The sequence below is a fragment of the Pelmatolapia mariae genome, linkage group LG22 (assembly GCF_036321145.2).
Source record: "Pelmatolapia mariae isolate MD_Pm_ZW linkage group LG22, Pm_UMD_F_2, whole genome shotgun sequence".
Taxonomy (NCBI): Eukaryota; Metazoa; Chordata; class Actinopteri; order Cichliformes; family Cichlidae; genus Pelmatolapia; species Pelmatolapia mariae.
In genome coordinates this window covers 9,025,003-9,051,537 of record NC_086245.2, presented here as the reverse complement: position 1 = coordinate 9,051,537, position 26,535 = coordinate 9,025,003, and the positions used below count along the sequence as shown (strand labels likewise).

The following is a 26,535-nucleotide window of genomic DNA, read 5'->3' as shown; positions in this document are numbered from 1 at the left end:
TGCTTTGTGGTTTTGCTGCCGTTTTGTGCTTTGGCAACACAGCGCATGTGATGAGGTTTGGATAACAGCCTGGTTACCTCTCAAATTCAGTCCTGAGGAGACGCTCTCTCTCCAGGATGGCGACATGCAGACGACCCCATTCCTTCTCCACATCTAAAGGGTGATAACCTGGCGGCACTTTGACCTGACCAGCCTGAACCGCACCCTGTGAAAGATAACAAACAATGTACAAAACCACGTAAGATAATATTTGTGATCATTTAAGGCCTCAAATTCTGCTCAGTCTCAGATTATTTGTCTTAAGCGATAATTCTGTGCTCCAGGGCAAAAATAAACATTTAAAAAACTGGGTCTAATTTATTGATGGTGGGAAGATTTTTCTTAAAAGATTTTCAGACTGAAGGGGTACGTTCAAAGGGCCGTGGACATAGCAGTATTTGGAAAGATGTCCTTTAATTTATGTATTTTTTTAGTGATTTTTGTAAGTGTGCAAAAACAGGTGGGATTTTAGTTTATTAGTGCAAATAAATGGATACAATTTTCTATTTGTTTTGCACTTTGCTTTTGCAAATCTATCTTCTTTCTATCTGTCGTTTACAAATACAGAAATGTATTTGGACCCAAGACTATTTGTGTATGTGCTGCGGTTTGGTGGGATAACTATTTAAAATATTAGCCTTTCATCCCTTCATATTTTTTATGACTGCTGACTTTTGTTCTGCTGGGAAATCTCACCTCAAAAGACTTGAAGATGTGTTTGGAGCGGTTCTTGTCTGCCTCTTTGGCAGGAAGCTCCGTTTCCTTGAACTTCAGAAACTGACGCCAAAGAACCTGCAGATGATAAACGTAAATAACAAAAGAACAAAAAACACGTTGATCGTCAGCTACATGATCTGTGTCGCACTGATTCTTTCAGATTGTAGGACGCGATCTAGTCACCTCAATCTCTTCGTAGCTGGTGGGGAACTTCCTCTCCTCAAAAACGAGGATGTGGTGTCTGATCCACTGCAGCAGCATGGTGACCAGCTCATAGTACTCCTGCCAACGCAGCTCCAGCTCCTGAAGCACAGATGTTCAAAATAATTACCTGCTGATGTTTTCCAGATTGTCCAGTGATTTTTTTGTAAGTGCCAAATTTCTCAGGCTGCAACTTCAAAACTAACAGGATGATCATTTCTATGTATTTTACATATGATAATAATATTTATAAGTAAATGCAAGATTATAATGACTATAATGCAAGCTCAGGGCATTTAAATAAGAATAACTCTTAATATTGCATTTATATTTTGCATTTTACTGCTGCAGATGAAAGGCGGCACCGGAGATGCTCTGCTGCTGAATAATTAATCAGTGATGATAAAAAGGTGGGCTCACATTGGCTTTGACACCATCCTGGACGTCTGGTACCCTGGGCATGGCATCATACAGAGAGGACACATATGTGATGATGGATTTCTCATCTGGATGGGGCACATCGACATCTGTACAGAGCAATAAAAACAAAAAAAAACCTGTCATGTTTCAGGGAAATGACAAAGATGGATGAGTGGTGACTTGAAGTTCCTTAGCTACCAACTTGAATACCAAGTCTATTTATGGGACTTCTGAAATATTAAAACACAAAAACACTCACTCATGTATTCGTTCCCGTTTTGCAGCATATAAATATCAAACTATTAACAGCTAATATGTAGATTTGCACTTGTACAGCAGTGCAGGCAGGAGAATTAAAGGAAAGGGAAAACGCTTTGCCTACAATTAAAAGTGACTAAACCCATGCTTAAGTATTCCCTAAAGTAAATGTTTGAGGGTGACTGTGCTCACCTTCGGGGTCCAGCAGTTTGGTGACACCCAGCTCTCTCTCTGCCACGCTGAAGGCCTGCTCCAGGTTCTCCTGGTTGGACTGTCGGTACACTTGACTCATATCGATCAGAGAGGGCCTGCAGGCAGCAATCAGCCAGGAAGAACAGTGAGCGGAATCAGGGCAATACACTTTATTACTGCTGATCCAGATTTGATTTAAATGATAGATGACGGCAAGAAAACATGAGGCTAAATTAACAAGGTTGGGCTTAATTTGAGTGCTCAATTATAAAAATTGCCCTAAAATATGCAAAAATATCAGTTTTCAGTATAAATATCAGCAAAAATGCTTCTGAAAACTATTTAATAATCACATTTTTTCATGAACACACTAATTGATAAATAATCTCTGAAGCTCTATTGACAGGTTAAAATGAAACAGGTTACATATTTCATGAGTCAAGTTGCTGGAGGCTAGTTTGTCACGTCTAGTATCTCTATTACAATATGAAGGGCAGGCAAAGACTAGACTTGCTACCACAATGAAGATTAAAATTAAACAACACACAGTTTTTTTCTCTGAGTGCACTTTGCCAGGAAGTTTGCCGCAATGTAATAACATGCGGGAACAAGCTCAGAGCATCTTAAGGGATCAAAATCCCATAAACTTCAGAGAGAAAGGTTTCATAAGGACACAGAATATCCAGTAAATTTTCCATACACTTCCACAACTCTCTGTATGTAGTACTCCTTTTGGGGTTCTCTGTCACCATAGCGCGCCTGTCTGTAGGAGTGTCTTTCTCTGCTCAGGTGCATGATGTGACGCTCTGATCCTAGCTCCTGCTCCTCGCTCTGGGAGCCTCGACTGGGGCGGGCACATAAGCTGTGCGAGCTTTGACCCGAGTCAAATGAGCTCTCGGTGGGAACATCCTCACAGAACATGATCACCCGCTCATCCAGGTCACTGACGGAGCCCAACGTGCTGCTGGAGGCGCTGTTCAGACGCCTCTTCGAGCGGAACTTTCTCTTCAGGCTGTGCATCGCAGTAAGAGCCAAGTTTCCAAGCTTTGATTTTGCAAAAGCAGAAGCTAATTAAAGAAAAAAAACCCAAAACGTGACGCAATGGAAACCAGTTAGAAATTCCAGTCTTGCCGCTTCCTGCTGGGATCCAAATAGTTATTGTCCGTTTTCTTATTTTGTTTTTTTAGAGTCCTCACTGCAGTCCTCTGCACATCCTTCCCTTCCTCTACCAAGAAAGAAACTGTGGCAGAGGAGTTCGAGTGCTAGCGTTTTGCTGTAACCTGCCAAGCCTCCACCTCCAGGGCAGCCTTTTTTCCTCAATTTAATATGATACACCCGTTCTGTCTCTTATTTCACAGAATAATGCCAGCTCAAGTCGACTTTCTAATAGCGCGCTGCTTTGTCTGCCATGTGCTGCAGGAGCTGGAGGTTTGTGCAAACAGAATCAAAGTGGCACTCCACCCAAAGTACATGTTTCGAGCGTATAGTCACCTCCTTTGGGTTTGATGGGTGGCTGTTAAACACCAGTTTCCTTACTGACAAGGACAATGGCAGCTGTAGTACACTTAAAGTCATGACACTTCTTATGGTGACAGTTTTGAACTGCAGCAAATGGTTTATTTTGTTCTATTTTTTACTCATACATACAACAAAATAAAGCATTTCCATCCGAATTACTTTCTATTTAACCTTATTTTGATGAACCAGAGATTGTTTGGGACATATTGAACAGCAGAAAATCTGATTAAGCTTCTTTGGAAGTTATGTTACATCCAATAAAAACTACTGCAAGCCACATGGTCAATTATATCCTTTTATATAAGTCTTTTCTACTCTTATAGACACTTAAATAGCTTTGCACAAACTGACCACAGATGGTTTTGAAAGCATCCTTTTATGCCGTACAGTACAGCGTCTGACACATTTTACCCTAAACTACCCTATTTAAAAGATGTTTATTGTGCCTGAAAGTAAAATTTAGTGCTTTTAAAAGCATGTACTGTACAAGTGTTAATTACTGTATTTAATCACCAATTCTTCAGTTCTGACTCAAGCACAAGCAGCATGTGCAAAACAATGCACAAAAAAATAAAAGAAAATAAAAGAAAAGTAAAGATATCATAACAGAATATCTGAAGAGACAGTATATTACTGCTTCAGTTATTGTACCTCCTTCACAGCAAGGCACGCACAGGTGGACTTAATAAGAGCTCACAAGTTAAATTAAGTGTCCCAGTAAATCATAGCATTGAAGACGCAAACACAAAGCAGGAGTCATGAATGTACCTGTGCTTTTCCTGCTACAACATGCCAAATCTCTGTTCTTGACCTCAGATAAAGTTAAATGAAAGGTCAAATGAGCAATGAAATTATACTAATAAAGTTACAGTGTGCTGAAAATCATTCATTTAAATGTAACTCATAAATGTTAAATACTGGAGTTTAAGGAAATGTTTTTAGTTACAAAATATCTGAATGCAGAATGAATGAACTAAATAATGAATGAAGTCTCCCTTGACTTTTCATTTAATGTTTGATTTATAGTAACCGTTCCATTTGTGTCCTGACAAGTCCAACACTGCACGAATGCCAAATTCAAATATGAATTTAGGATTGCTGCCTGGATCTACGCCGATAAATAAAAGAAGAAACAACAACGTGAAATATGCAAAAGGTTAAACATGTGTAAAATTCCTGCCTGCGGTGTTACAAGATCCCCAAGTCCAGGCAAGTCTTTCCAACTAGAAAATGTGTCTGTCAGGCTTGAAAAACACCTCTGTGCTACAAATGTCCATGATTTCTATTCACGCAAGGCTGAGTTATAATCGAAACACCTCACTGAGGATGCTGCTCACCTGTGTTTGTGTATGATGGCGTTGAACAGCTTGCCATCCCTCCAGCTGCCGGTGAAGTTGTCGCAGCGCAGGCCCTGGTATCCCTCCACCATCCTCTGAGACCACAGCAGCAGCTTCTCTTTGGCCGTCATGTCGTCCGACTGACCGTTCACCTGAATATCTGAGATCTGTAGGGCAAGACGGGCAAATATCAGTCATACGAACTACAGAGATCTCCTTTCATATCTGTTAGACTTACGTTACTGTGCTCACAGCTCGTCTGTGGCTTTTCTAGACAATTTTCTCCCATTAAATTCTTGCACAAAGGTGGTACACTACCATTTTTTTCCTGTTCTTGTTTCGAAGAAATCGGTAGAGATGCAACACTATATAATAGAAATGTTAAAAGGTGATATTTATTAAGAGGTCTTCTTTTCCTGGAAGACCTGGAGGTGGTGGCTGATGACATTTACTCTAATGTCTCTGCTTAGACTTCTTTGCTTACAACCCGAACACGGAGTAAGCGGCAGAAAATGGATGGATGGGAAGATTATTATTTTTCAACTTGTCTTATGAGTTTCACATTTAAAGATTAACTAAGACTGAAATGCTAATTGGAGGGCAGAGTAAAACTTTCCCTGCTCATTTCTTCCAGATTTGAGATGAGTCACATTTTAAACCTCAAATGTTACATGGCACTTTTACTCGGAGAGCTCGTGACATCCATTAAGCTCGCTTTTTGGAGAAAATGCTTTTTAATTATACGAGCAGAAAACAGTAATTTTAGAGCAAAATTGTTTAAGCAACTGAGTTGATGATCTTCTAAAGTTACAGTATTGTTGTGCCAAACAAAACTTTACAATAAATGCCTCAGTAGCTGTAAACGAAAGTTGGACCGTGCAGCAGAAACACCACAGGAAACTTCTTTTTTTAAGAGCTGCGAGGCTAAGCTATGAGTCACACGAGCATGCTACCAACATTTCCCACAGCAAAATGGTTGATCTTCATAAAAGAAGAGAAAGGACAGAATAGACCACATTTTAGAGTTTCAGCTTTTGAACTACTGGACATGAATTTTACTGCTCACATTTTAAAGCTGTTTGACGGAGTGTGACCATTAGCATGAATCCATCACCCAGCAGTTTCCCAGCGTGGCACAAATGGTGCTTTTGAATGTTTTTGGTGTTTGTTTGCCTGGTTCACGTACCAGATGGGCGGAGGTCTCACCTTAACTACGCACATGCTGTAACAATGAAAGGAAATCTTTTGGAAAACTCTTTTTGCCTCTTTTCTCAATGCAGAAAAACCCACCTGCTGCACGATTTACAAAACATTAGCAAGTTTTTGTTGTCTCTGTATTAGAATCTTCAGATTTTTAACAACAATAAGACTCAGAAAACATTCAAGAATATGATAAGTCTACTATATTTTAGTTGCTGGTGATGCATTAAGCTTTAATTAATCAGGTGGAGTCATATGTGCAATTCTGATATTTTCAATAGTAAACATGTACATATTATGGATTTGTCAATCTAATGTTGGTTTTATGGATTCATTTGTTATGAATCAGGGGTGGCTGGGAATCACATTTGTTATGTTAGGCTTTTTAAAATTATTTTATTGTAATTGTTGGTAATTATTCTACAACTAGGAATCTTGTTCTGACTATTTTTCAGATGTTTTTGTATTTTTAAATATTTTGTCTTATTCTGTACATATTATTTAAAATATTTATCATTCACTAAGTTGACGTTTGATCAGATTTTGCATTAAACAGAAGCTCATAAGAACTAAAGGTTGAATAATCAGGCTGAATATGACAATTTGATCAACATCAAATTAAAGTAAAAGTATTGCGGAGTCACCAGTTCATCCATATTTGGTGTCAGAATGACACGCCTCAAGTTTTTAAATGCAATGTAAATTTTTTACATAAAAATGCTTGAAAAACATAATGCCGTTACAACAATTTCAGGATATCATAAAGTAAGCGTTCCTGTATGACCTCGCTTGGTCGTTTTAGTCGCTAGAATCATTTGGGAATCATTTGGTTGATTTAGGGTTAAGTGACTTCCACCGCTCTAAAATTTCATGGTGTATAAGTGGAACGAGCGCAGCTTCACCACCACAATCCGTTTCCAGTGTTTTGGGGAAGGCTGATGAGTCACAGCAGAAGTAATAATTTTACTTACATTTTTTTGACAGGAAAGGGTGGAGAACGGAAAAAGAAGGCATTTCTTCCTTATGTTATTTTTCCTTGACGAGGGAAGCCCCTGTGCTACAATGTGGGTACAAAATGACTCAGACAGCGGGTGGAAACCGGACCTCCACCCTCGCTGCCTCTCTTTTTAAAACGTTCCTCTTTCTCTGTCATGAAGCCGGACCATTATTTTATTATTAATAGACAAATCACCTGTGTGCATTAGTCAGCTGTGAGCTGCACCTGGGGAGCTCAGAGGAAATTCACCATTGTTTTTAATAACAGCATGTGCTGAAAAAAAAAAATCTGGATTTGTTTTGATGAAATAATGTCTGCTAGACGACTTTTTTTTTTTTGCTTTACTACTTTACAGCAAAGAGAATATTCAACCTTTTATGCACTGATTAGCAGTGAGTGACCATTTCTGTTTTCCCCACTGCAAAGCTTCTGAGGGAGGCCTGAGCTTCCACGTCTCCTGCCAGCTTTCTCATGGGAATCACTGAGTCATACTGAGGGACACAGAGACTGATCCCACATGCACATCTCAACATCACAGTCATTACAGCATCAAAGAAAGTACTCCCACTCTTTTCTCCCAGATGAGGAAGACATCTGCCTGCCGACTGATTCTTTCAATGTGGTGTGTGTTGCTATAGGCAGTATAAGCAATTTTATACTGTTTATGTTATGAAATAGGAAGTGAAACCTCTATATTTAGTTTGGTGGAAACCTATATAGCTATAAAAATGCATTTGAAATTTACAGGCATGTGACAATCCATCTTTTGCCAAACATCTAATAAGCTCCATGTGGAAACGATTGGCCGGTGGACTTCACTTTACTGTAACTGCTGTGTCAACATCAGCCTTCACTGATTCCCAAAAAGGGAACAGCACTTTAAATTTCCTTACCACAAAAACAGAAGCAAAATAATTACAATGAAGTATAAAACGCATGTTACTCATCCAGTGGAAAAATCTGATCTATTAAGTGTGCAGTTTAAAAGTAAAACACATCACAGCTGAGGAGATACGACTCAGCTGCCCCCATCAGGCATCAGTCAGTTCATGCTGAATACATGCTGAGAACTCGGAGTTTCAGCAGAGCCAGGGCACTTACAAAATCCTGAATGTAAAGCTACAGAACAGTGCAACACCATCAATACAAACAATCAGCTGCTTTATAACAGCTAAGCCAGGAAACCGACCCAACTGTATTTATGCACAAATGCAAGAGTACAGATAAGGTTTCAACCATGCAGTAGTAAATATGTCGTTGTCTTATTAAGTTGCTGGTAAATGTACTTAATGTTTTTCTTGTTAAACTGTATTCTTAATTTTGTAAAGTCTGTCACAATAATACAAATCTACAAAACTGATGAAACTGATGAAATATTTAATTATGACTTATCTAAAAACTGTGCATCAATAATTCTAAATAATTCTGTAATTTATATAACAGTGTAAAATATATAAGATATTGCAACCTCCTTGCAACTGATTAAAATAAAATCATGATTGCATTTCTTTTTCATTCGATGACTGATTCCAAGCAGTTGAGGTGGCCAAATGGTTGCCCAGTTGCCTCCACCTCTGGCAACTACTTTCAATTAAAAACTGCAACTTGGACTGGAAGCAATCAGTCTCAGACAGATTGATCAAAGTTAGCAATTAGTTGCTGTCTAATTTATAAACACATCCCGATGCCATCACGATGCAATCAGTCCGAGTCAGTCTGTGCCAATGAGCGCAACAGTTCTGACACGTCTCTGTAACAGGAAACTCAAATCAACTGGTTGCCAACTGGTTGCATCATGGTAATATTTCTATACAAAATGCAGTTGCTGTCATTTTGCAGCTAAATTGCCGCCCTGCAGTCACTTTAAAAGACAGCAGCTGTCTGGGGTTGGTTGTAGACCTGGCACAACCTGTCTTTGAAGGTAACGAGACTGCAAGTTCATTGCACATGGAAACAGTAATTTTTGTCATGCAAACCATGTTGCTTCCCTACTGTTCCAGTAGTGTTAGACAGGAGTCACACTTAAGAAATTCAAGCTCTCACTTTGAATACTGTGCAGTCGCGCAGAATCCAACTGAATTGTATGTCTGTTGCTTTGCTTCGCTACTTGTTCTAAAAAATTCAAGAAAGTTTTGAACTAAAGTGTTTATTTGAAATGTTCGAGTGCTGTTACAGAGACAAGCCATATTAAAATAGCCTTAGACAACAGGAAGGCTTCTTGTGCAGTTCATCACTGAAATAGGAGAAGCTAATAGTAAGTGTGGTCTCTAATCCCATTGTTGGTTATTAGCCAAATTAATAATAGGTAGCTAGCATAGACATGCTAGCAGCTAATCAGTTGCTAGTCGCTGTCGACAGTCGTGCTGACAATGATAAATCATTAATACCTTTCCAAAGAACAGTCAAGCGCAATTATTCATGAATTTGAGTGAAGGCATTATTGCTAATAATTATCATTAAGTCCTTTAACCACTACATTTATGGTATCATGGCAGCCTCAGCATGAAGTAGCATGTTTGTTCAGACCTGCTGTGGAATGAGTCAGAGCTGTGGTTTGTAAATTAAGTTTTAATGAGGAACAAAAAACTTAATTTTGGGATAATAATTACCTTTACCCATTTATCTAATTTATGTTTTTTAATTAGATTTAGCCTGTGATTCCATAGGTGTCACTTGTGTTCCATATACAGTAAAAACTGCAGTTCTCTCTACAGTCATTGAGTAAAGGTTGGTTTGTTAACTTGAGATTGCCCAGAAGCATTATCACAGTGACTGCCAATTGCTTCTAGATTAGCTTTACTGCCATACAGTAATTTACAGCAAAATGACTTATGAGTGTCCTACATTACCTGGAAGTGAAGGATGATGGTCCATATCAAGCCAAGGGTCAGCTTGGGGTTTCCATCTGCAATGTCATCATTCCTGATGTTGACCAGTTTGACCTGAAAGGGTGTGGATAAAAATATTTTTACTGTGCTGAATACTAAGTAAAATAAAACAATATAAAACTCTTGTTTTTCTTAACTACCTGTCTGTGTTTGAGAAAGTCCAGGGCGATCTGGACATTCTGCAGCTTGTGGAAGCGCATACGGCCTTTCTCCCGAGGCTGTAAGAGACCAGATGAGACCAAACATGAAGTGAAGGGAGCACTTTAGGTCAGCAAACAGCAAAGCCCCATGACTGAGGAACAGGTGTTTCAGGCTCCAGTAACACAAAGATCCATTCTCTACTGTACATATTTTCACAGTCATGGACTTGAAAACTTAAATTTAAAAGAAAGCAAATTTGAAGTGTGATTCAAATTCTGCGTGTTTGTGATCAAAGCGTTCAGAGCTGACCCTACAAGACCCTGAAGTGCATCTGAGATCCAGCCAAGATGTCTGCAGGTGAAAGCATGATAATGAATGATAAACATTCTCAGTGATTCTCCCAATCATCAGTCACAACTCTTTTTTTTCCAAGACCTTTCAAACACTGCTCCCTGGATAATGGATTATTACACTTTGCCCCGAGTCAGCTGATGACTGATAAATGTTGCTTTTCTGTTTTTAGCTGCAGCGCAATCCAATCAAGCAGATTCCATAAGGTTCAAGAACTCTTAAGCCTTAGAAATTATAGGAGTGGCGACCCTGACATGCACTCGTGCTCCAAGTTCTAAGCTGCAGAATTAGGTTGTAGTGACTTTGATTTCACTACAGTGTAAGAAACCACCATTTGAAACTGATAATAATAAACAGTTATTAAAAGGACAAGGACAATCAACTACAAATAAGTATTATAACAGAAGATAGAAATTCATACTCTCTATCCTGGAAATCTCCCAAGTCAATCAACTTTTATATAACAGGAATGTCTAGCAATTGTTTTCAAAATCAATCCTCATTGCACAAGCACATGCAATGACTGCTGCTGGTATATTCAGGCATTTTCCATTGATATAACTGTGCTGTAAAATCAAACCCAGACCACAAACCATTTTTGTCAAATACTTTCATTCTCTAAATGAAAAGTTTGGTTTTGTACACTTCTGTAATCTGTGATGTACAGCTTTCTCAGATCTCCTAGGCACAATCATAAAGTTGCGAGACTCCAACCATAAAAAACAACAACTTAACAACTTAATTTTTTATTACATATGAACAAATCCTGCCCTTTACCATTATGTTAACAGTTATTTTTTGAGTTTTTTTGAGAGTTATAGCAGACTCCAATAAGTCGGAACACAGATCAGTTCAGTCACAGTTCAAGTTATTTGGACATGTTTGGATTTTAAGGTCAAACTTCTGACAGAAGAAGAACTTGTGGTGCAGAGCCCAGTGGAAAACTTAAAAGAAAAGCTGAGCTTCTTTCATAATCCACAGTGTTCATACTTGGAAATCGTGCATTATTTTCCAGAAAACTTGCTTTGTGTCTTTGGATCTGAGACCAGACATGACATGAAAAGTCTAAACATACTGACACACTGAGGTCTTTGGGGAAACTGCTGATGTACAAATACAAGCAGTCATAATGTGGTTTCCATGGATGAAGTGATCTAAAAGTGGCATCCATGCTGGAAGTGATCCAGAGGTGCACCAGGAGAAGATCTTGAAGGGGAGACTTGACAAATTAAATCAGGCATGTTTCTTAATTTTTATGGGTGGAGTCTTTGCACTTTTTAATGATACAGCCCTTTAACGAGGTAAGGACATAAAGCTACATTAAGAACAAAAACAGTATATTTTTCTAGGTTATTCTTTTCTATTCTCAAAGAAGGCTAACTTTAATGGTCACTTATGAAAACGCTAAAATAATTACTACAAATATTCTGAATAAAGCCACCAATTTAACCACATGTTTCCTATCATGGCTCCTGAACCTGCCAACTCACTGACAAAATGAAAGAGGACAATGTTGACACAGAAAGGGACAATACACAGGGAGTGTGACCATCATCATGCACAACCCAGCAGCCACCTGGGGTGGTGACACATGCTACGCCCGCGGAGGCGGCCAGCCACAGTCCAGGCGCCACTCACCAACCGCACGTTCCTCACAACGTCACGTTCCCTCGGCTACCACAGCAAGAGCATCGCAAGAGAGGAAGGCAGAGGCAAAGGGGGAAAGGTCAGGGCAAAGGTCAGCAAACAGGAATTAGACAAAGGAAAAACCAGGGATCAAACAAGTCAGTGCAGAGAGGTTAAACGATGGAAGCAAAGAATGAAATTAGTGTTTTAAGGTTACATCACCAGAAGGTGTGTTCCCAAAAAGACTAGTGCTAAGCTAAGTAAAGTAAAAGAGTGTGCACAGCCTCAGCATGTACTGAAATGTCCAAAAATCTCTAAAGAATTAAAGTCAACACATGCAGAAGTGGAAAGAAGAAATCCAGAGTAATATCTGCCTTATAAACATTTAAAGCGGTTGAATTAACAATGAGTAGACTGGACAGTAGAACGAAGATTACAGCAAATAAACTGAGTAGGACAGTAGAGCTGGGATGATAAGAAATGCCTAGACAGGACAAGGGGTTACAGAAGAAGCACAAATTCTAATATCGGAAGTGAAATACCACCAAAAGCTTACCAGAGTCTCTCCAGAGAGCACCTCCAACAGGGAGATGAGGTTGTGTCCATCTCTGAGGTCCTCGTACAGGTCAGTGATGTGTCGCTGGGCCTAGAAAGAAAGGGAACAGACCAGTTTTATCAGTATTGATGCATACAGGGACATTATTGTTTAATTCAGACTCCCATGATGTCAGCACCAGTGCTGAATCACTGCACACGACACAAACAGTTGCTGAGAGTTCCTCACAGTTGACAACATCCAACAAAATTTAACTTTATAACTCACAAATCTCATCTACAAAAAAATTAAGATAAAAAGAAAAACATGAACACACAACAGTGGGGGGACTGCTTTTACCCTCTGCCTTCTGCAGCAGCAATATGCTCTGGCTTTTTAAGGATTTCACCACTTTTATTACCTGTCACAGTAATAAAAGGGGTGCTCCTTACTATTATTTGTAGTTACACTTTTTAACTGTGGTGGCCAAAGAACATGCAGACACATGCTGCACTGCAGGAAATGCTCCAAAAGCAGATAGAAAAGAGCTGAAGTCAGCGAGGGGAAAGATCAGAGGTTAGCAGTAAAAGAGGGTGGATGAAAGGGAGCGAGGGCAAGGGAGGGTAAAAATGTCAACACAAACATGCAGGGAGGAACAAATGTGTGTGTGTCCACGCAGCTCTCTGCTCACAGACAGCACCTACCTCTGCCTTCCAGTGCTGGTGGGAAAGAACAGGAGGACAGGGTGAAGGATGGAAAGAAGAAACAGTTTGATGTGAGAAGATGTAAAACTTAAAAGGACAGTGGGAACAGTGAGACAGATGGTGTGATTTGATGGATAAACAAGGACAGTCAGCTGCTTTCCGTTCCAAATTCTTTAATTTGATTCCTTCTATCCTTCAAACTAAAGAAACGTGCATGTCGCTGTATTAATTTTATGTATATAAATGTACTTTAGTTCTCTATGATCTGCACTGGTTTCAGTGGGATTGACCTAGCTAAAAAGGATTTATAAAACACAGAACAGCATCTGTTTTTCATTCCTCACAATCTGAAGTGAAGTGTAAAACAAGCCACAGTAGATGGCACTTATCAGACAACTGACCGTGAGACTTACAGGCCTCATAGTTTAATCTCATGACTCTGTTGTGACCATGAGTCCAAAGTGACTCGAGGGCCAGACTGCCTGAAGTCTTTTGGACCTAAATCAGAGGGATTACCCGAGAAATAAACAGTGACTATCGACAACGCCTGGGAGTGATCTCGGACGGAGCCCGGTGTCACAGGATGCACATTGACGACAGCAGACATTCCTCAGTCTTTAACACGCTTCACTTCCCGTGTTAAAACAAGGATTCAACAACATGAAAGTGTTGTAGAGACGCAACAAGGTCCAGCTGACACTGCCCATGTAGGACTGTTTTTTCTTTTCCTAATAGCTGGTTCAATTTTAAATTAGATATTAAAAATAACTTGTTTAATATAACCTGATCAAAAGTAACTTTCTTCTGTTAGGCTGGTCTTTGCAAACAGAAGGTGTGAGCCTCAGGTGGGCGGGGCCTCAGGCACGCGGATGATCATATAAGGATAGGATGTTCATAGGAACATCAAAAGGAGCCAAGAGTAGAAAAATGCTTGAAGCTGAGTGTTTACAGCAGTCTTGGGTCTGAGCTTTTGACTCACGCTGACTTCATTATTTAAATCTTTGGCCACGTTTATACATCAACTATTTAAAAAATAATTATGAGACAGAACAAATCTGCTTATAGAAATATAACACCTGCTAATACTAGAAACCTGAGATTCCAACATACAAAGTTAGCGTTTTATTTCTTTATTATTTTCCTGTTGTCATAGCAACATGACATATGACAGGTTTTTTGTTTTTTTAAAAGGATTCTTTTAAGAAATCCCTGCCTTCTCGACATATGAGTAACACAGTGACTCATAAAATGACTCAAATGTAAGAATTTCCTGTCTTATGTCACAGATGTGAAAATTCGATTTTGACTTTCCTTAGGTTTTGGACTGTCGCTCGGAATAAACTAACAAACTAAAACCACCCATGAAAGGCATTTCATTACAAGTAATCTTTACGTTTTAAGGCAGAAATGAGCAAAAATACAACCTGACCCACTAACATACTAAATTATTCTGATTTCTAATTACTACATAAAAATCATGAACCAGTAGCTCATTAGTTCAAAATGTTCTTACATTTTACTGAGACAGACTCCCTCCATATTTTAAAAAACTTTCATTTTGGAGTTTATGGTTAAGGCTGGATCAGGTGACCCTGAGCCATCCCCCTTAGTGATGCTGCTCTAGGCTCAAGTGGACTTCCCATGATGCACTGAGCATTTCTGTCAAGGTTTTTATCTACCACTGCTGCCTCGCATTAGTCTTCTCTCACTTTCAGTGTGTGTTTTTTCGTATCTTTCTAAGCTCTCCTTTTTCTTTTCCGTCACAGCAGATGGATGCTCCTCCCAGAACCTGGCTCTGCATTGCTTTTTCCTTCCCACATCACTTCGTGCTGCTCATAGGGGCCTTGTCTTATTATAAAGGTTTTCTCCATTACTTTCCAGCATAAAACGCCTAGAGACGTTGTTGTGATTTGGCTAAATCTAAATTGAAGTGAACTGAAACTCAGGGCTCCTATATCTTGCTAATCATTTGATTATCCTCTGAATTACACAGAGAACCACAAGTTCCCAAAACTGAAAATATCTATTAGATATTAAATTACTCATTTTGTCAGACCATCGATGCAAAACTAAGATATGTTCAATTTATGTTGACTGTAAAATTTATGAGTAGCAAATCAGATTTAAGAGGCTGAAACCAGTTATTATCTTGGTGTTATGCTTAATAAATCAGTTTAATTATTGCTATTATGAAAGCTGTTTTAGTCGGGATAATCTGCTAAGTGATAGCTACCAAAAATTTTTCTTACTGTAACAGGACTTTGCTCCCCACCTAGTTAGAAGCATTTCCTTTTAAGGGTCAGAACATTTGTTGAGAGTTGTTTCAGACGTATTTAACACTGATCGCCTCACACTGAATCAAATACTAATTCAACGTGGAGTCCTGGAGTTTCCTGTCCCCCTGCACAGCCCTGATGAGCCCCCCCGACCATCTGGATTCCAGATGCGTAACCTGACCGAGCCCAGGCAACGATACCACTCTTCCCGAGCGCCAAGCTAAAGTGAGGCCAGGTGCGTGTGACTCACCCCCTCACATGCATACAGTTAACGGAAAGAGTGCGGTTGCTATTGTTGCCTATTGTATCTGTTGTTCACCTTTTCCAAAGCTTTTAAAAGGAGGTGTGGAGAATCTAAATCTGATTTAGTTTTAGATTCTCTTCCAGTTTTATCTTCAGGTAATGTTTCCCAGCAGTGAGATCAGATAGCTCCGCATCTCCTAAGAAAACGTTTTTGTGTCATTTAAGTTATTATAACCAGATGGGATATGAAAGAAAGTCCAGCTTTTTGGTGTTATTTGAGGACAACAGGAGACCTTTTTACCTACCATGGAGAATTACAGTTGAGTTATAAACTCCACATGACGTAAAGTTAACATTTTAATAGGTTTTTGGAGATTTTTAATCTATCTGAGAGTAAAGTTGCAGTGAAATGTATGTATTTTCATGGGTGAGGGTTGTTTGAAGCAGAACTTACCTTCACAAGGTGCTTGTTGACCCATTTTGTGAAGGTCTTTTTCTGAACTCTGTCCCGTTCATCTGTGGAAACACAGCAAATATACTCTGTTTAATTTATGGTGTTAATTTAAGAGATTTTGCATTTTTAACAACAATCAGTAATTGTGTATTACAAACTCAGTGGTCCAGACTTAAGGCAAACAAACCATAAGCACAATGTTATTTTTAATGATTAAAACCCCCCAAAAGAAATCTTGTATTTGGCTTTTCCAAAACAAACTACTTTACGACTGTCTAACCTGCCAGCAGACAGGAGGAGTCATTCTTTTTTGCATGCTAGCTTAATGGCAGATAATCACTTTAAATATCATACTCATCAAAGGCTAGTTTCTTTGAATAACTCACAGACACGGGAACTACATCCATATAAAGCTTGAGAAGTCTGAAACAATGATTCCCAAACTTTCTGGGCTGTGACTTTTGCACAGAAGCCCAAGCATTGCCCACCATCTACATACAGCCATCTAACCCAGCGGTCCCCAACCCGCAGGCCACGGACCGGTACCGGTCAGTGAGTCGTTTGGTACCGGGCCGCGAGTCTTGAGGCTCAGGTGTGAAATTCATGGTTTTCAGGGGTTTTATTGTTAACTCGGTAGTTGTGCGTCTTATTTTGAAAGAAATATTTACGCGTTACCATAGTGACCAGAGAGCATGTTACTCTCAATGTTGTTGGCACATTTCAGGAGGACACTGCTAATAAAGTTACACAATTACACAGTGAATTTGCGTTTATTATTATGTTTACAAAACACCACAGTTTTTGTCTTGGTCGTATCATTTTATTTTGTTGTATTTATCCGCGACACCTTAAAGGCCGGTCTGTGGCACAAAAAAGGTTGGGGACCGCTGATCTAACCCATGGGCCTGGATACATGATGGCTGAAACAAAATATAATTTGTGTTTATTGAGCCTAAACCGCCTTTATGGCCCTGCTTCAGATTGAAACCTCCAGCAAAACTCTTTCAAATCTTTTTTATCTGTTTTTTCATCCCAGAGTCACAAACAGTGTGAGAAATATTTGTTTTGCCCAGGGACAGAATAAAAAGTCACATGTGACTTTGACTCAGACACAGACATCTGATGACCGATCGGGACAGTACATTACAGAAGACTTACTGCAGCAAAACAAAGAATTCCCTACTTATCAGGGGAACCTTGAATAAATTATCTCTGTCATCGTCTGGAGCAGCACCTCAGCTGGAACATGTTTCAGCTTGCAATGCTGTTGCCGTTTCATAATCAGATTATTCCCAACAAGCCTATCATATACTAGTAGGTATCAAACATATACTATGCAATGCTTTTCCTAAATTTTATCACCTATGCAGCCACTTGAAGAGATAACCATCAAATGTACACTTCACCTCTTCAGTGCAGTGCTTCAGTTAGTGATGAGGGTGCTTGTCAAATACAGAGCAGTTCACCAAAACAAATGTTTAATGTTCAAATGTTTTTTTTCTCATCAGTGACATGCTGTAAAGAAGTTGATAGTATTATCTGCTCTGTGATCAAAGCTAACAGAAGTGATCAGATGAAGAGGGAACCAAAGAAGAGGACATCCCGTGCCACCAACGCCCAAATCACGGTGGCTTTATGTCCATGACTCACAGGCACACTCACGCATGAGGCGGTCTCAACAGAGAAGTGAAATAAACCTCAAAAGCAGACAGATGAGTTCTGCTTTTTCACTGGTTTTGATTTCGGGTTTTTCATATATGGCTTTGCAAACAGGTTGGACACGTGTTACGAAACATAAAAGATGCGTTTCTGCACAAATGAAACGTAGCAGCTCAGGATACTTCTGTTTCTCAGGTCGGCTGAGCACTAAAAATTCCTAAAATAACCAGGCTGAATACATCACACTGAAACACAAGATCTATTGATCTCTCTGACTAATAATGCGTTTGCTTGGCTGTGTTTTGTAGCCTGAGGCTGCAGATTTAGCCCAGATTTATATTTTCACCCTGTGACAAAAAAAAAGGTGCAAGATATCAGACCACCTGAAAAACAGTGTGCATGGATGAGTCACATTGTCAAATCCTGCAACTGGGATGTTGAATGTTATTACACGGACTTGTTGCAATGCTCAAAATAGGGTGCTCTCTTTCTACTAAAGAATTTCAGTGGCTCTGTCACTTCAAACGTCTTTTTAACAGACTACATTTTGTCTGTGCTGCAAAACCTCAAATTAGGATTTCACATTTAAAGCAAAACAGATTTCTTCTGTCTGACAGGAAAGTTCACCAGTAAAAATAAAAAAGGAAAAGATGTGACACAAAAAGGGGTGTGGCCCATCTGTTAAAAGAGAGGCTCCGGACTTGACTCTTTGCAAATTCAGACATCCAGACACAACTTTTGGACTTTTACATAATACATGAAACAACAAAGCCAAGCCAAGAGCTGACATACAGACCGAACCATTTTCAAACCAAAGAATGCAACTGCAGAAAAACACAAAGCTCAAAAATGCAGCACTGCTGGAACAAACTCTACCTTTTCTGTGGTCCATGGCCCTGAGCACCCCCTGGTAGTAGGACTCCTCTACGAACACCCCATCACTACCCATACTATCAGAGGAGTAGGCTCTGAATCTCTGCTCCATCGCCATGCTGTCAGCTATCAAAACCACACGGAAGCCTCTGCAGGTTCAGAGGCGATGATGTTGTGTACTTCTACTTTTTCTTATTGCCTGAAACACTGCTTCTCACTGAGGGCTCCTGGAGTTAAGTGGGAGTGTTCAAGCCACCGATTCAGTTCCTGAACTTGCTCCCTTTCTTCTCCCTATCTCCATTTGCTGTCTCTGACATTCAACGCCACATTTTTTTTTCACCACCTCTTGCAAAATGCCTGCCTGCAGGCAGCAATGTCAGAGACATTCACCACAGAGAGGTCTGCGGGGAAGATTCTCCTCCTGGTTCAGCCCTGTTATCTACACCCAGACCCCACCCATGAAAAAACCCTCGCACAGCACCCACCCAAACCAGAGCTCAGACCTCAATTTACATTATTCTTTGCACTTTTAATTTTTTTTTTTCTGTTTAATTTGAGGATTAAAAAAAAAAAAAAAACAGTTTAGAATCCCACTCATCTTGTAGCTACAGCTAACTATTGCACTAAGATTCATTTTCAAAGATTAATTTTCACAAAGACCCCACAGATCACTAATCCAGAACAGGAGACATTCCCTCATTTAGACTAAGCTGTACAGAAACGGACCACTGAAGCTTGTTAACCCCAACTGAACTCCACTGCTCAAGCTAGCGGTGCCTCTGACCAACCAGCGTGTGGTCAGAGGCAGAGTGGCGGGACATACCACAACGCCACAAAGCATCAATGGAAAAACTTGTCCCGAGCACACAGCTGAAGCCAGGAGGCATCAGAAAGAACGTCCTCAGCCATTTCCCCAAACAGTACAATCACAAGAAAACCTCGAGCATGAAAGCTCTTCCACCATCAGGAGATAATTAAGGAATAAAAGGCACCGAGGGAGCCGTCTTTGGGATACAATTCAGCACCAGAAAGAATAATGAGAACAAACTGCAGGACTTCAGTTTTATTTGAAGCATTTGATTTAGACTATTTTTCCTTGGATGGACCTCCAATACCCTGTCGTGCCAGTTCAATACCACAAACCAAAAAAAAAAAAAAAAAAAAAAGAGGGTGTGGGATGGAAGGGGTGGACAAGCAGCAGACAGTAGAAAATTATCCGAGACACAAAGCAGCTATTGTGGCTCCGCATGGATAGACTGAACAGTGTGTGCACATGACAACAATCATTTGCATCTTCTTCATGCAAATAACTTCTGTCAAACATCCCTGAAAAACTGGGTGCAGAATTTGTTTTTCCATTTGGTTCCAGGTGATCACAAATAGCACCTCCACACTAAAATACCTTCAACACCTTTCACCCTGCAAAACACCAATTTTACGTGCAGTTACTGACATAACACTGTAAAGAAAAGGAATTTTGTTGGATGCCTATAAAGGGAGGTGACTTGTTGGGACCTGAGGCATGAAAGCTTCCTTGACTGCACCTTCAGACTTTAAACAGACCCTGAATGCCAACGGGCTACAAACAAAAGCAAAGACTCTAGGCAGAAACGCTAAAATTAGCTAAACATAATTTGTGCAAAATGGCTTTTGATCGACACACTAAAATCTAAAATCTGTGGATTATAGTTTTCAATTTCAAATGCAAAGAGTATTTGTCTGCAGGCTTAAGAACTGAAAACCACAAGTAATCACTTCCAGTTTCCAAACTTGCTAAACTGTATTTGTTTTAAGACGAATGAAAGCACTGGAAGCTAAATTTGTGCTTCTTTGAACAAATCCTGGTGTAATCAAACTCGGCATTGAATTAACTCGATTTATTCATTTAAAGCTCAGTTTGCTAAAATGCTTTAAAGGTGGCAAAGACATATAAGCACTTTTTTGCACCTCAATTCTAAGACTGTAAAACAGTTGTCTTATCAGCCAGTATCTAAATGACGCTCTTGGTGCACACAGAGCAGTACTGTGTGGATATTCCTGCTTTCCCTGTCCCTGATAACACACAGCGATAATCCTGAGCCGTGAGAGCTGATAGGAGTTTTAAGGTGACAGTTCAGCGCGTTAAGTCTGTAAATTCCTGCTGAGGGCGAGCCGACCCTCCTCACAGACAGGGGGAGCCGCCTCTCTCCTAAAAGAATTTAAAAAATAAAATAAAAAACACACCCCTATTCGTGTTTTTTGCAAGAGACAGCACGCGATGACAGTCCCACTGAGGACAAGAATGTTAATCAACACCTTGTATCATCTGGTTCGCAGGTCCTGTTAGGGTTCATGATGGTATGAATGCTGGATGACTTGCGAAGAAACTCTGCCAAAGCCCCAGGGCATGGTGGGGCAGATCCAACCCGGAGCTGACAATGACAAGTGCACGAAAGCATGCGCATGTCAGAGAAGACGACCGGGTAGTGTCTGCTATTATACCTGAACGGAATTAATTCCTTTTAAAAAGCAAACACAGCTGGAAAAATAACTTAATAACCCCAAAGGCGACACAGGAATATGTCCTGACCACCACTGTAATTTAAAGCTGCATTTAAACTTGCTCGTATTATGTTTCAGCATCACTTTTGCAATATCACTTGCAAGCACTTTGTGCACAAAAACATGCGTAATTAGCCACACATGGTGTTTACAATCTTGTGGTCACGAAAAGATGAGAACTGGATAATTGTTGGATTTATGATCTTCATATGTGACTACTGCTGCTCAGCACAGTTTGTCTCCCCCTTCTGGTTGAAAGGCTACAGCACAAAACATGGGAAGCTGAATATTTAAAGTCTTAATCCATTTTAATGTCACAACAACTAGTAGCTCCAATCATCCCTGTGCTGAGCTCCTAAAGAGACCTGAGACTACTGTTCAGAAAGCTCAAGGGCACTTGGGGCCCTGCAGTGTTTACATATGTCAGTGGGCAAATGATTTTTGTGTGTGGGAAAAGTGTGTTGTGTACATGGTTGCCGTGACAACATAGTAAAAACACACAGAAGCTGAGAGTCCATCAGAACACTGTTTTGGCCCAGAACATCTGGGGAAACACCCGAGTGCAGAGGGAAAGTGGATTTCTGCTGAGAACTGAAAATTCCAAAGTCCATAAAACACATCACACATTCACAGGGTGTTATCAGAGGGTAAACGCAAACACCAAGTACAGTTTCCATTCCTGTAGAATATTCAGGGTGAGCCGGAGAGTGACAAATTAACTGTGTACTGAGTCATTCAGTCGTCTTTATATTCAAATGTCAGGACAAATGATCGCGTCAAGAAGCTGCATACAGGGACACGAAGTAACCTTGTTATCATAAAATCAACTTTTCTCAGATTACAGACCTCTGCCCTGTGCAAACATTTGAAAAGAGCCAAATGTGAGACACATAAAGGGCTTAAAAATTAAGATTTAAGAAGCTGGAAGCTGACAGGGTTTTTAGTTATTTTTACCTAAAAATGCTTAAATAAACAATTTATTATCTAAAATTAACTTTCTGTTGACGGACTGATTTATAGTTTATCATCTGCTCAGTGGGAAAGTAATTAGTTATCAGACTGTCATCACTGATGTTACTAATAAACAACATTCTCCAAGTTTTGATTTCTATATATATTGATATCTATATCTAAAATACCATTTATATATTTATTGAATTTGAATAAGGACGCAGATATAAGCAGTGTTGCCTGTACACAGCAGCAAACAGGATGGTATTTACCATGGCACAAGCTGGTGTTTATCTGTTGTGTCACATCAATTTTGTGGTGCCTAAATGAAGACTTTAAAGCTGATTATCTCAGGCTGAGGTTTGTTTTCTAAATGTGGGGAATAAATCACAATAAAAACAAAATAATTAAAAATACGAGGACAGTAACTGGTTTTCAGTCAGATCGTGTTTTAAGCATCTCTAATTTCAATCATCTAGTTCTGGACGTCCACTGTTTTGGCCCTCAGGGCTTGCTGTATCGTGGGTGGAGGAACGGAAAAGGTTAACATTACCACCATCAGCACCCCAGCAGCCCCTCCCAAGCAGAGCCTCCTCCTATTACAGTCACAGAGCGATGGATAGAGCGGCGCAGTGATCGGACCTACCTGCGCAACACATTCGGCTGTACAGATGAGACCCCACTTCGCTGCAGTTCATTTCATGGATGTAATTAGTCCGTCGATAAAGAAATCCCCGCTCCAGCCCGCCGTACCAGGACGGCCGGGCAGCCTGCGCTGTATCGTCCACTTCGGCCATCCCGGTTTGTTTGTGCCGCGCGTAAACGCGGAGCGCGCTGGACTTTCTCGAAAACGCCCCCCTGACTCGCGGGTTTCTCGCGTGTGTAGTACCAGCCCTCAAAACTTCGCTCTGTACTCTATGAGAGCCACATGGAGGAGAAAAAACAGGGTCGAGTCAGATTGCAGACTCTTTGTCACAAGCCCAACCCACTCGTTTTGTTTAGCGAGAAGAAGTGGAGAGCTGCCGGCTGCTCCATCCTCCTCCGATCCGTCAGACGACTTGTGCCATTGAGACGCGCCGCGGAGAGACACTGCACACCGCGTCCTTATTTTAACACGCGTGATAACTGTACCTTTCACAAGATTGCATAACATACACCCCCGACAGCCCCATAAATGCAAAGCAGAAACAGGAATGACTTCTGGGAAGGCGCGAAGCTTGCATGCGGTGACAGACGGTTCTGTGCATTGTCTCGCAGTGACTGTTCACAGGAGGGCAGAGCGCACATTACCCCCGGTAATAAATCATCACATTCCCTCCACATCCATAACAGCTGTGCCTCATAAATATCCCCGACACAGGAGGCTCATTTTCTCTCCGTTTTTGCGCAACTTTAAGAAATACTTCACATAACTGAAAAGGTGCTGGCTCCTCGTTAATCCGCATGTGACAGAATCCAACTGCCATGACCGTGAATTAATTTATGAAGAAGTTATATTTCTTTTAATTGGGGGCGGGTTAAGGTACAATCTGGTTACAAAACATCTGATTAAGCAATAAAATAATACCAGTATTAACTCACGGGATTAACTAGTGATGTGTCTACAGATAACAGAAAACAAAGTTTTAAACTGTTTTTAGGCACTTTGTTACTAGCAGCCTGAGTGAGTTCCCATTTCTTTACATTAATCTATGGAAAATACCAAAGACAACACTTTGACAGCTGTGAAATAGTATTTTTGCACCAACATGGTGATTCCTAGAGCTGTAAGCTGAAATCTTATCTTTCATAGTGAGCAGTGTGAAAGTACGTTTTTGTTTTTTTTAAGCTGAAGGAACTGGACAAATTGAGAACAAAAGAAGAAGTGGCAAACATTAAAAAAAATCTACATACAGCATCTGAAACAGTATCTGAAAGTTTAACTTTTAAGAAGGAAGAAAGGAAACATTAGCAAAGACCTGAGAGATGCATCTGGACTTCAATTGATGCAACTGTTGTTCAGTGAAGCTCATCAGAAATGTTCTCAGTGAATGCTGGCTGTCAGGAAGCCATTCTTAGGGAAGGTGGGGAAAGGCTGAGATATGCCAAATTATTATTTCTAAATTATTTTTATTATTATTAAATTACTCAAGAACCAGACTGAAAATCAGTGGCAACAGGTCTGGAAGACGTCAGGAGAGCAGTGCAACAGTGAGTGTCTGTTGTAAAACATGGTGGAGGCTCTGTCGTGGTTAGGTGGTGTTGTGTGCTGTTGGGGATCTTTTCGATACTGACAGAATTCTGAGTGCAGAAAAATGCCATCAGTTTTTAATGCACCCTGCAGTACAATCCAGAAAGCATCTGATTGGCTGTGGCTTCGTTTTTCATCATAACGATGATGCCAATACAGCAACAGCCTAGATAGAAAAAACAGTCGAGGACAGAGATGAGGATAAGAACCAAGGCCCTCCCTCAGCGTAGACACACGCTGTACTGTATGTTGTGTATGACAGTCAATGAACCCAGCTACTATTGAGGTTTACCACTAATGTGTTTTATGTTAGGCTGGGTATTGTGAAGGGCATGTAGGGACACGCTGGGTGTGCATTGTTTATTGTTTTTGTGTCCTGTAGTAACAGAATGTTTTCTCATTTTTCAGTTATTGCCCAGCGGGGCGTCCTCCCTCCTCAGTCTGTTATTACCACCACAGTGAAAGGAGACAGGAAAGTGAGTCACGGCTGAACACCACGAGACCAAATCTGAAACCGATCCTACGCTGTGCTGTCTGTGGCGCGCGGTTTAGCTGACACGGCTGCCAGTCTGAGTCTTCCATTAATACTGGTGCAGATTTGGGTGTGGTTTCCTAAATGGATTAGACAATTTTGTTAGGACTTTTATTGTGATGGGAATGCAGTTTCCTAATCTTGAGAGTCTTAAAAAGACCTTTGCACAAAACAATTAGAGGAAATCTCAAAGTTAAAAAAACACAGTCGAATATAACAGGGAAGGGCATTAAATGATCATAAAGAGCAGATCAAAATGAGCAGGAGCCTCTAGTGAAGCAGGACTTAGATTCTTCTAAAGTCCTGAGGATCTAAATGATCGTTTGTTATGACTGTATCCAGGATACGCAGGCCACCGTTCTCAGTGTCGAGTTTACTACCATTAGTCAGTCACCATCTGTGGCATGGGGCTTTTTTTAAACCTGGCTCTGGGTAAAGTCCCTTTTACCTACTTCCACCTTCCCCCTGTGTCAAAGGCACCTTGGTGTTCCAGCAAACTACAGTTCAACTTACACAAGTGGCCTCGGGTTGTGTCCTTAAATCGAAATGTTTGACTTGTACTGAATCTGTAATGTAAACAATGAACAGACAGCCTGATATTGATCTCGCTGCCGCCAGAAAGATGCTATAAAGAGGGAATACGACCACACCTGATGTGCAGCTCTTACTGTCTGCACTGCGGCAAGAACAGAACTGAAAGCAGATCTCCCCAAATGCAAAGCACCTTGATATCGACAGGAGCTAGTGATGATACATGGCCTAGTTTTGCAATGCAGTGTTGGCACACGATTTACCAGTCAAACGGCACTTCCTGGCAACCTTTGATCGCGGCTTCAGTTGCGTGCAATTTACAGACCACACGCATTCGAGTCACGCAGACAGAGGGAGAGGAGGATAAATGTGTTGTTAATTTCTCCTGTTTTGCTTATGTTCTGACCATATTTTGGATATTAAGTCTCTGGACAGGGACTTTTCCTTTTTGGGGAAAGACTTTTCAGAATTCTTTGAAAATCATTCATCTGCTCACAACAATGTGAGGAATGTTGTGAAAACTGCTCTTATCTACTCAAGGCGTGTCTTCCTCCACCCAACTACAACCTGATTGTGTAGTTTACAGCTGAGAGCACTGGTCAGATAATAGTACTGTAGTGCTCTAATTTAGCTTTAAAAGCCAACTATTTCAAAATGTTACAGTTTTGTTTTTTAAAATGTATTTAGGTAAGAGAGTTTTGATGTAAAGGCTATTTTATGTGTTTTGTGCAAATAGATTATCCAGTAAATGTGCACGGTTGTTTTAAAGTGCCTGGTGCCAAACGTGCCAAACAGGTTTCTCATTTGAGAGACAAAATAAAATAAAAAAACAACAATTGTTCTCTCTTTTACCTGCAGACTGTCAGTCAAAAATTCTTTAAACCACCTCAGGGTGTGTCACCTGCAGGGGTGTGTTTGACAACCACCACAGTGTTCAGCTGTGTCAACAGTAACGTGGGCCTTCCTGAGGAGTGTGTCATGACATTAAAGAGTATGCAACTAACCTTCAGGCTGCATAGTTTAGTTGAACATCGCGTAACTCTTCTATGCTTGCAGCAAGATAGGTTAACCATATCCTTTTGTTAACCAAACAACGACAGTGTGCCAAAATGAAACAGGTT

At 40.4% G+C, this 26,535-nt stretch overlaps 1 protein-coding gene across 10 annotated transcripts in view; it reads right to left on the bottom strand.

Moving 5' to 3' along the window:
* pleca (plectin a) overlaps positions 1–26,535 on the bottom strand; it is a 104,578-nt gene that overhangs the window by 21,464 nt on the left and 56,579 nt on the right. For 5 of the 10 annotated variants that reach the window (XM_065470467.1, XM_065470471.1, XM_065470468.1 and 2 more), the window contains 11 exons: positions 16,098–16,159; positions 13,125–13,139; positions 12,442–12,531; positions 9,908–9,985; positions 9,729–9,821; positions 4,683–4,849; positions 1,828–1,943; positions 1,378–1,484; positions 940–1,059; positions 736–831; positions 78–205 (listed from right to left, as the gene is read on the bottom strand). In XM_065470467.1, the coding sequence (XP_065326539.1) occupies positions 78–205; positions 736–831; positions 940–1,059; positions 1,378–1,484; positions 1,828–1,943; positions 4,683–4,849; positions 9,729–9,821; positions 9,908–9,985; positions 12,442–12,531; positions 13,125–13,139; positions 16,098–16,159 (1,072 nt within the window). Of the gene's footprint in view, positions 1–77; positions 206–735; positions 832–939; positions 1,060–1,377; positions 1,485–1,827; positions 1,944–4,682; positions 4,850–9,728; positions 9,822–9,907; positions 9,986–12,441; positions 12,532–13,124; positions 13,140–16,097; positions 16,160–22,767; positions 22,919–26,535 lie in introns of those variants that run through there. The other 5 variants (XM_065470470.1, XM_065470472.1, XM_065470476.1 and 2 more) reach the window with 2 other exon arrangements.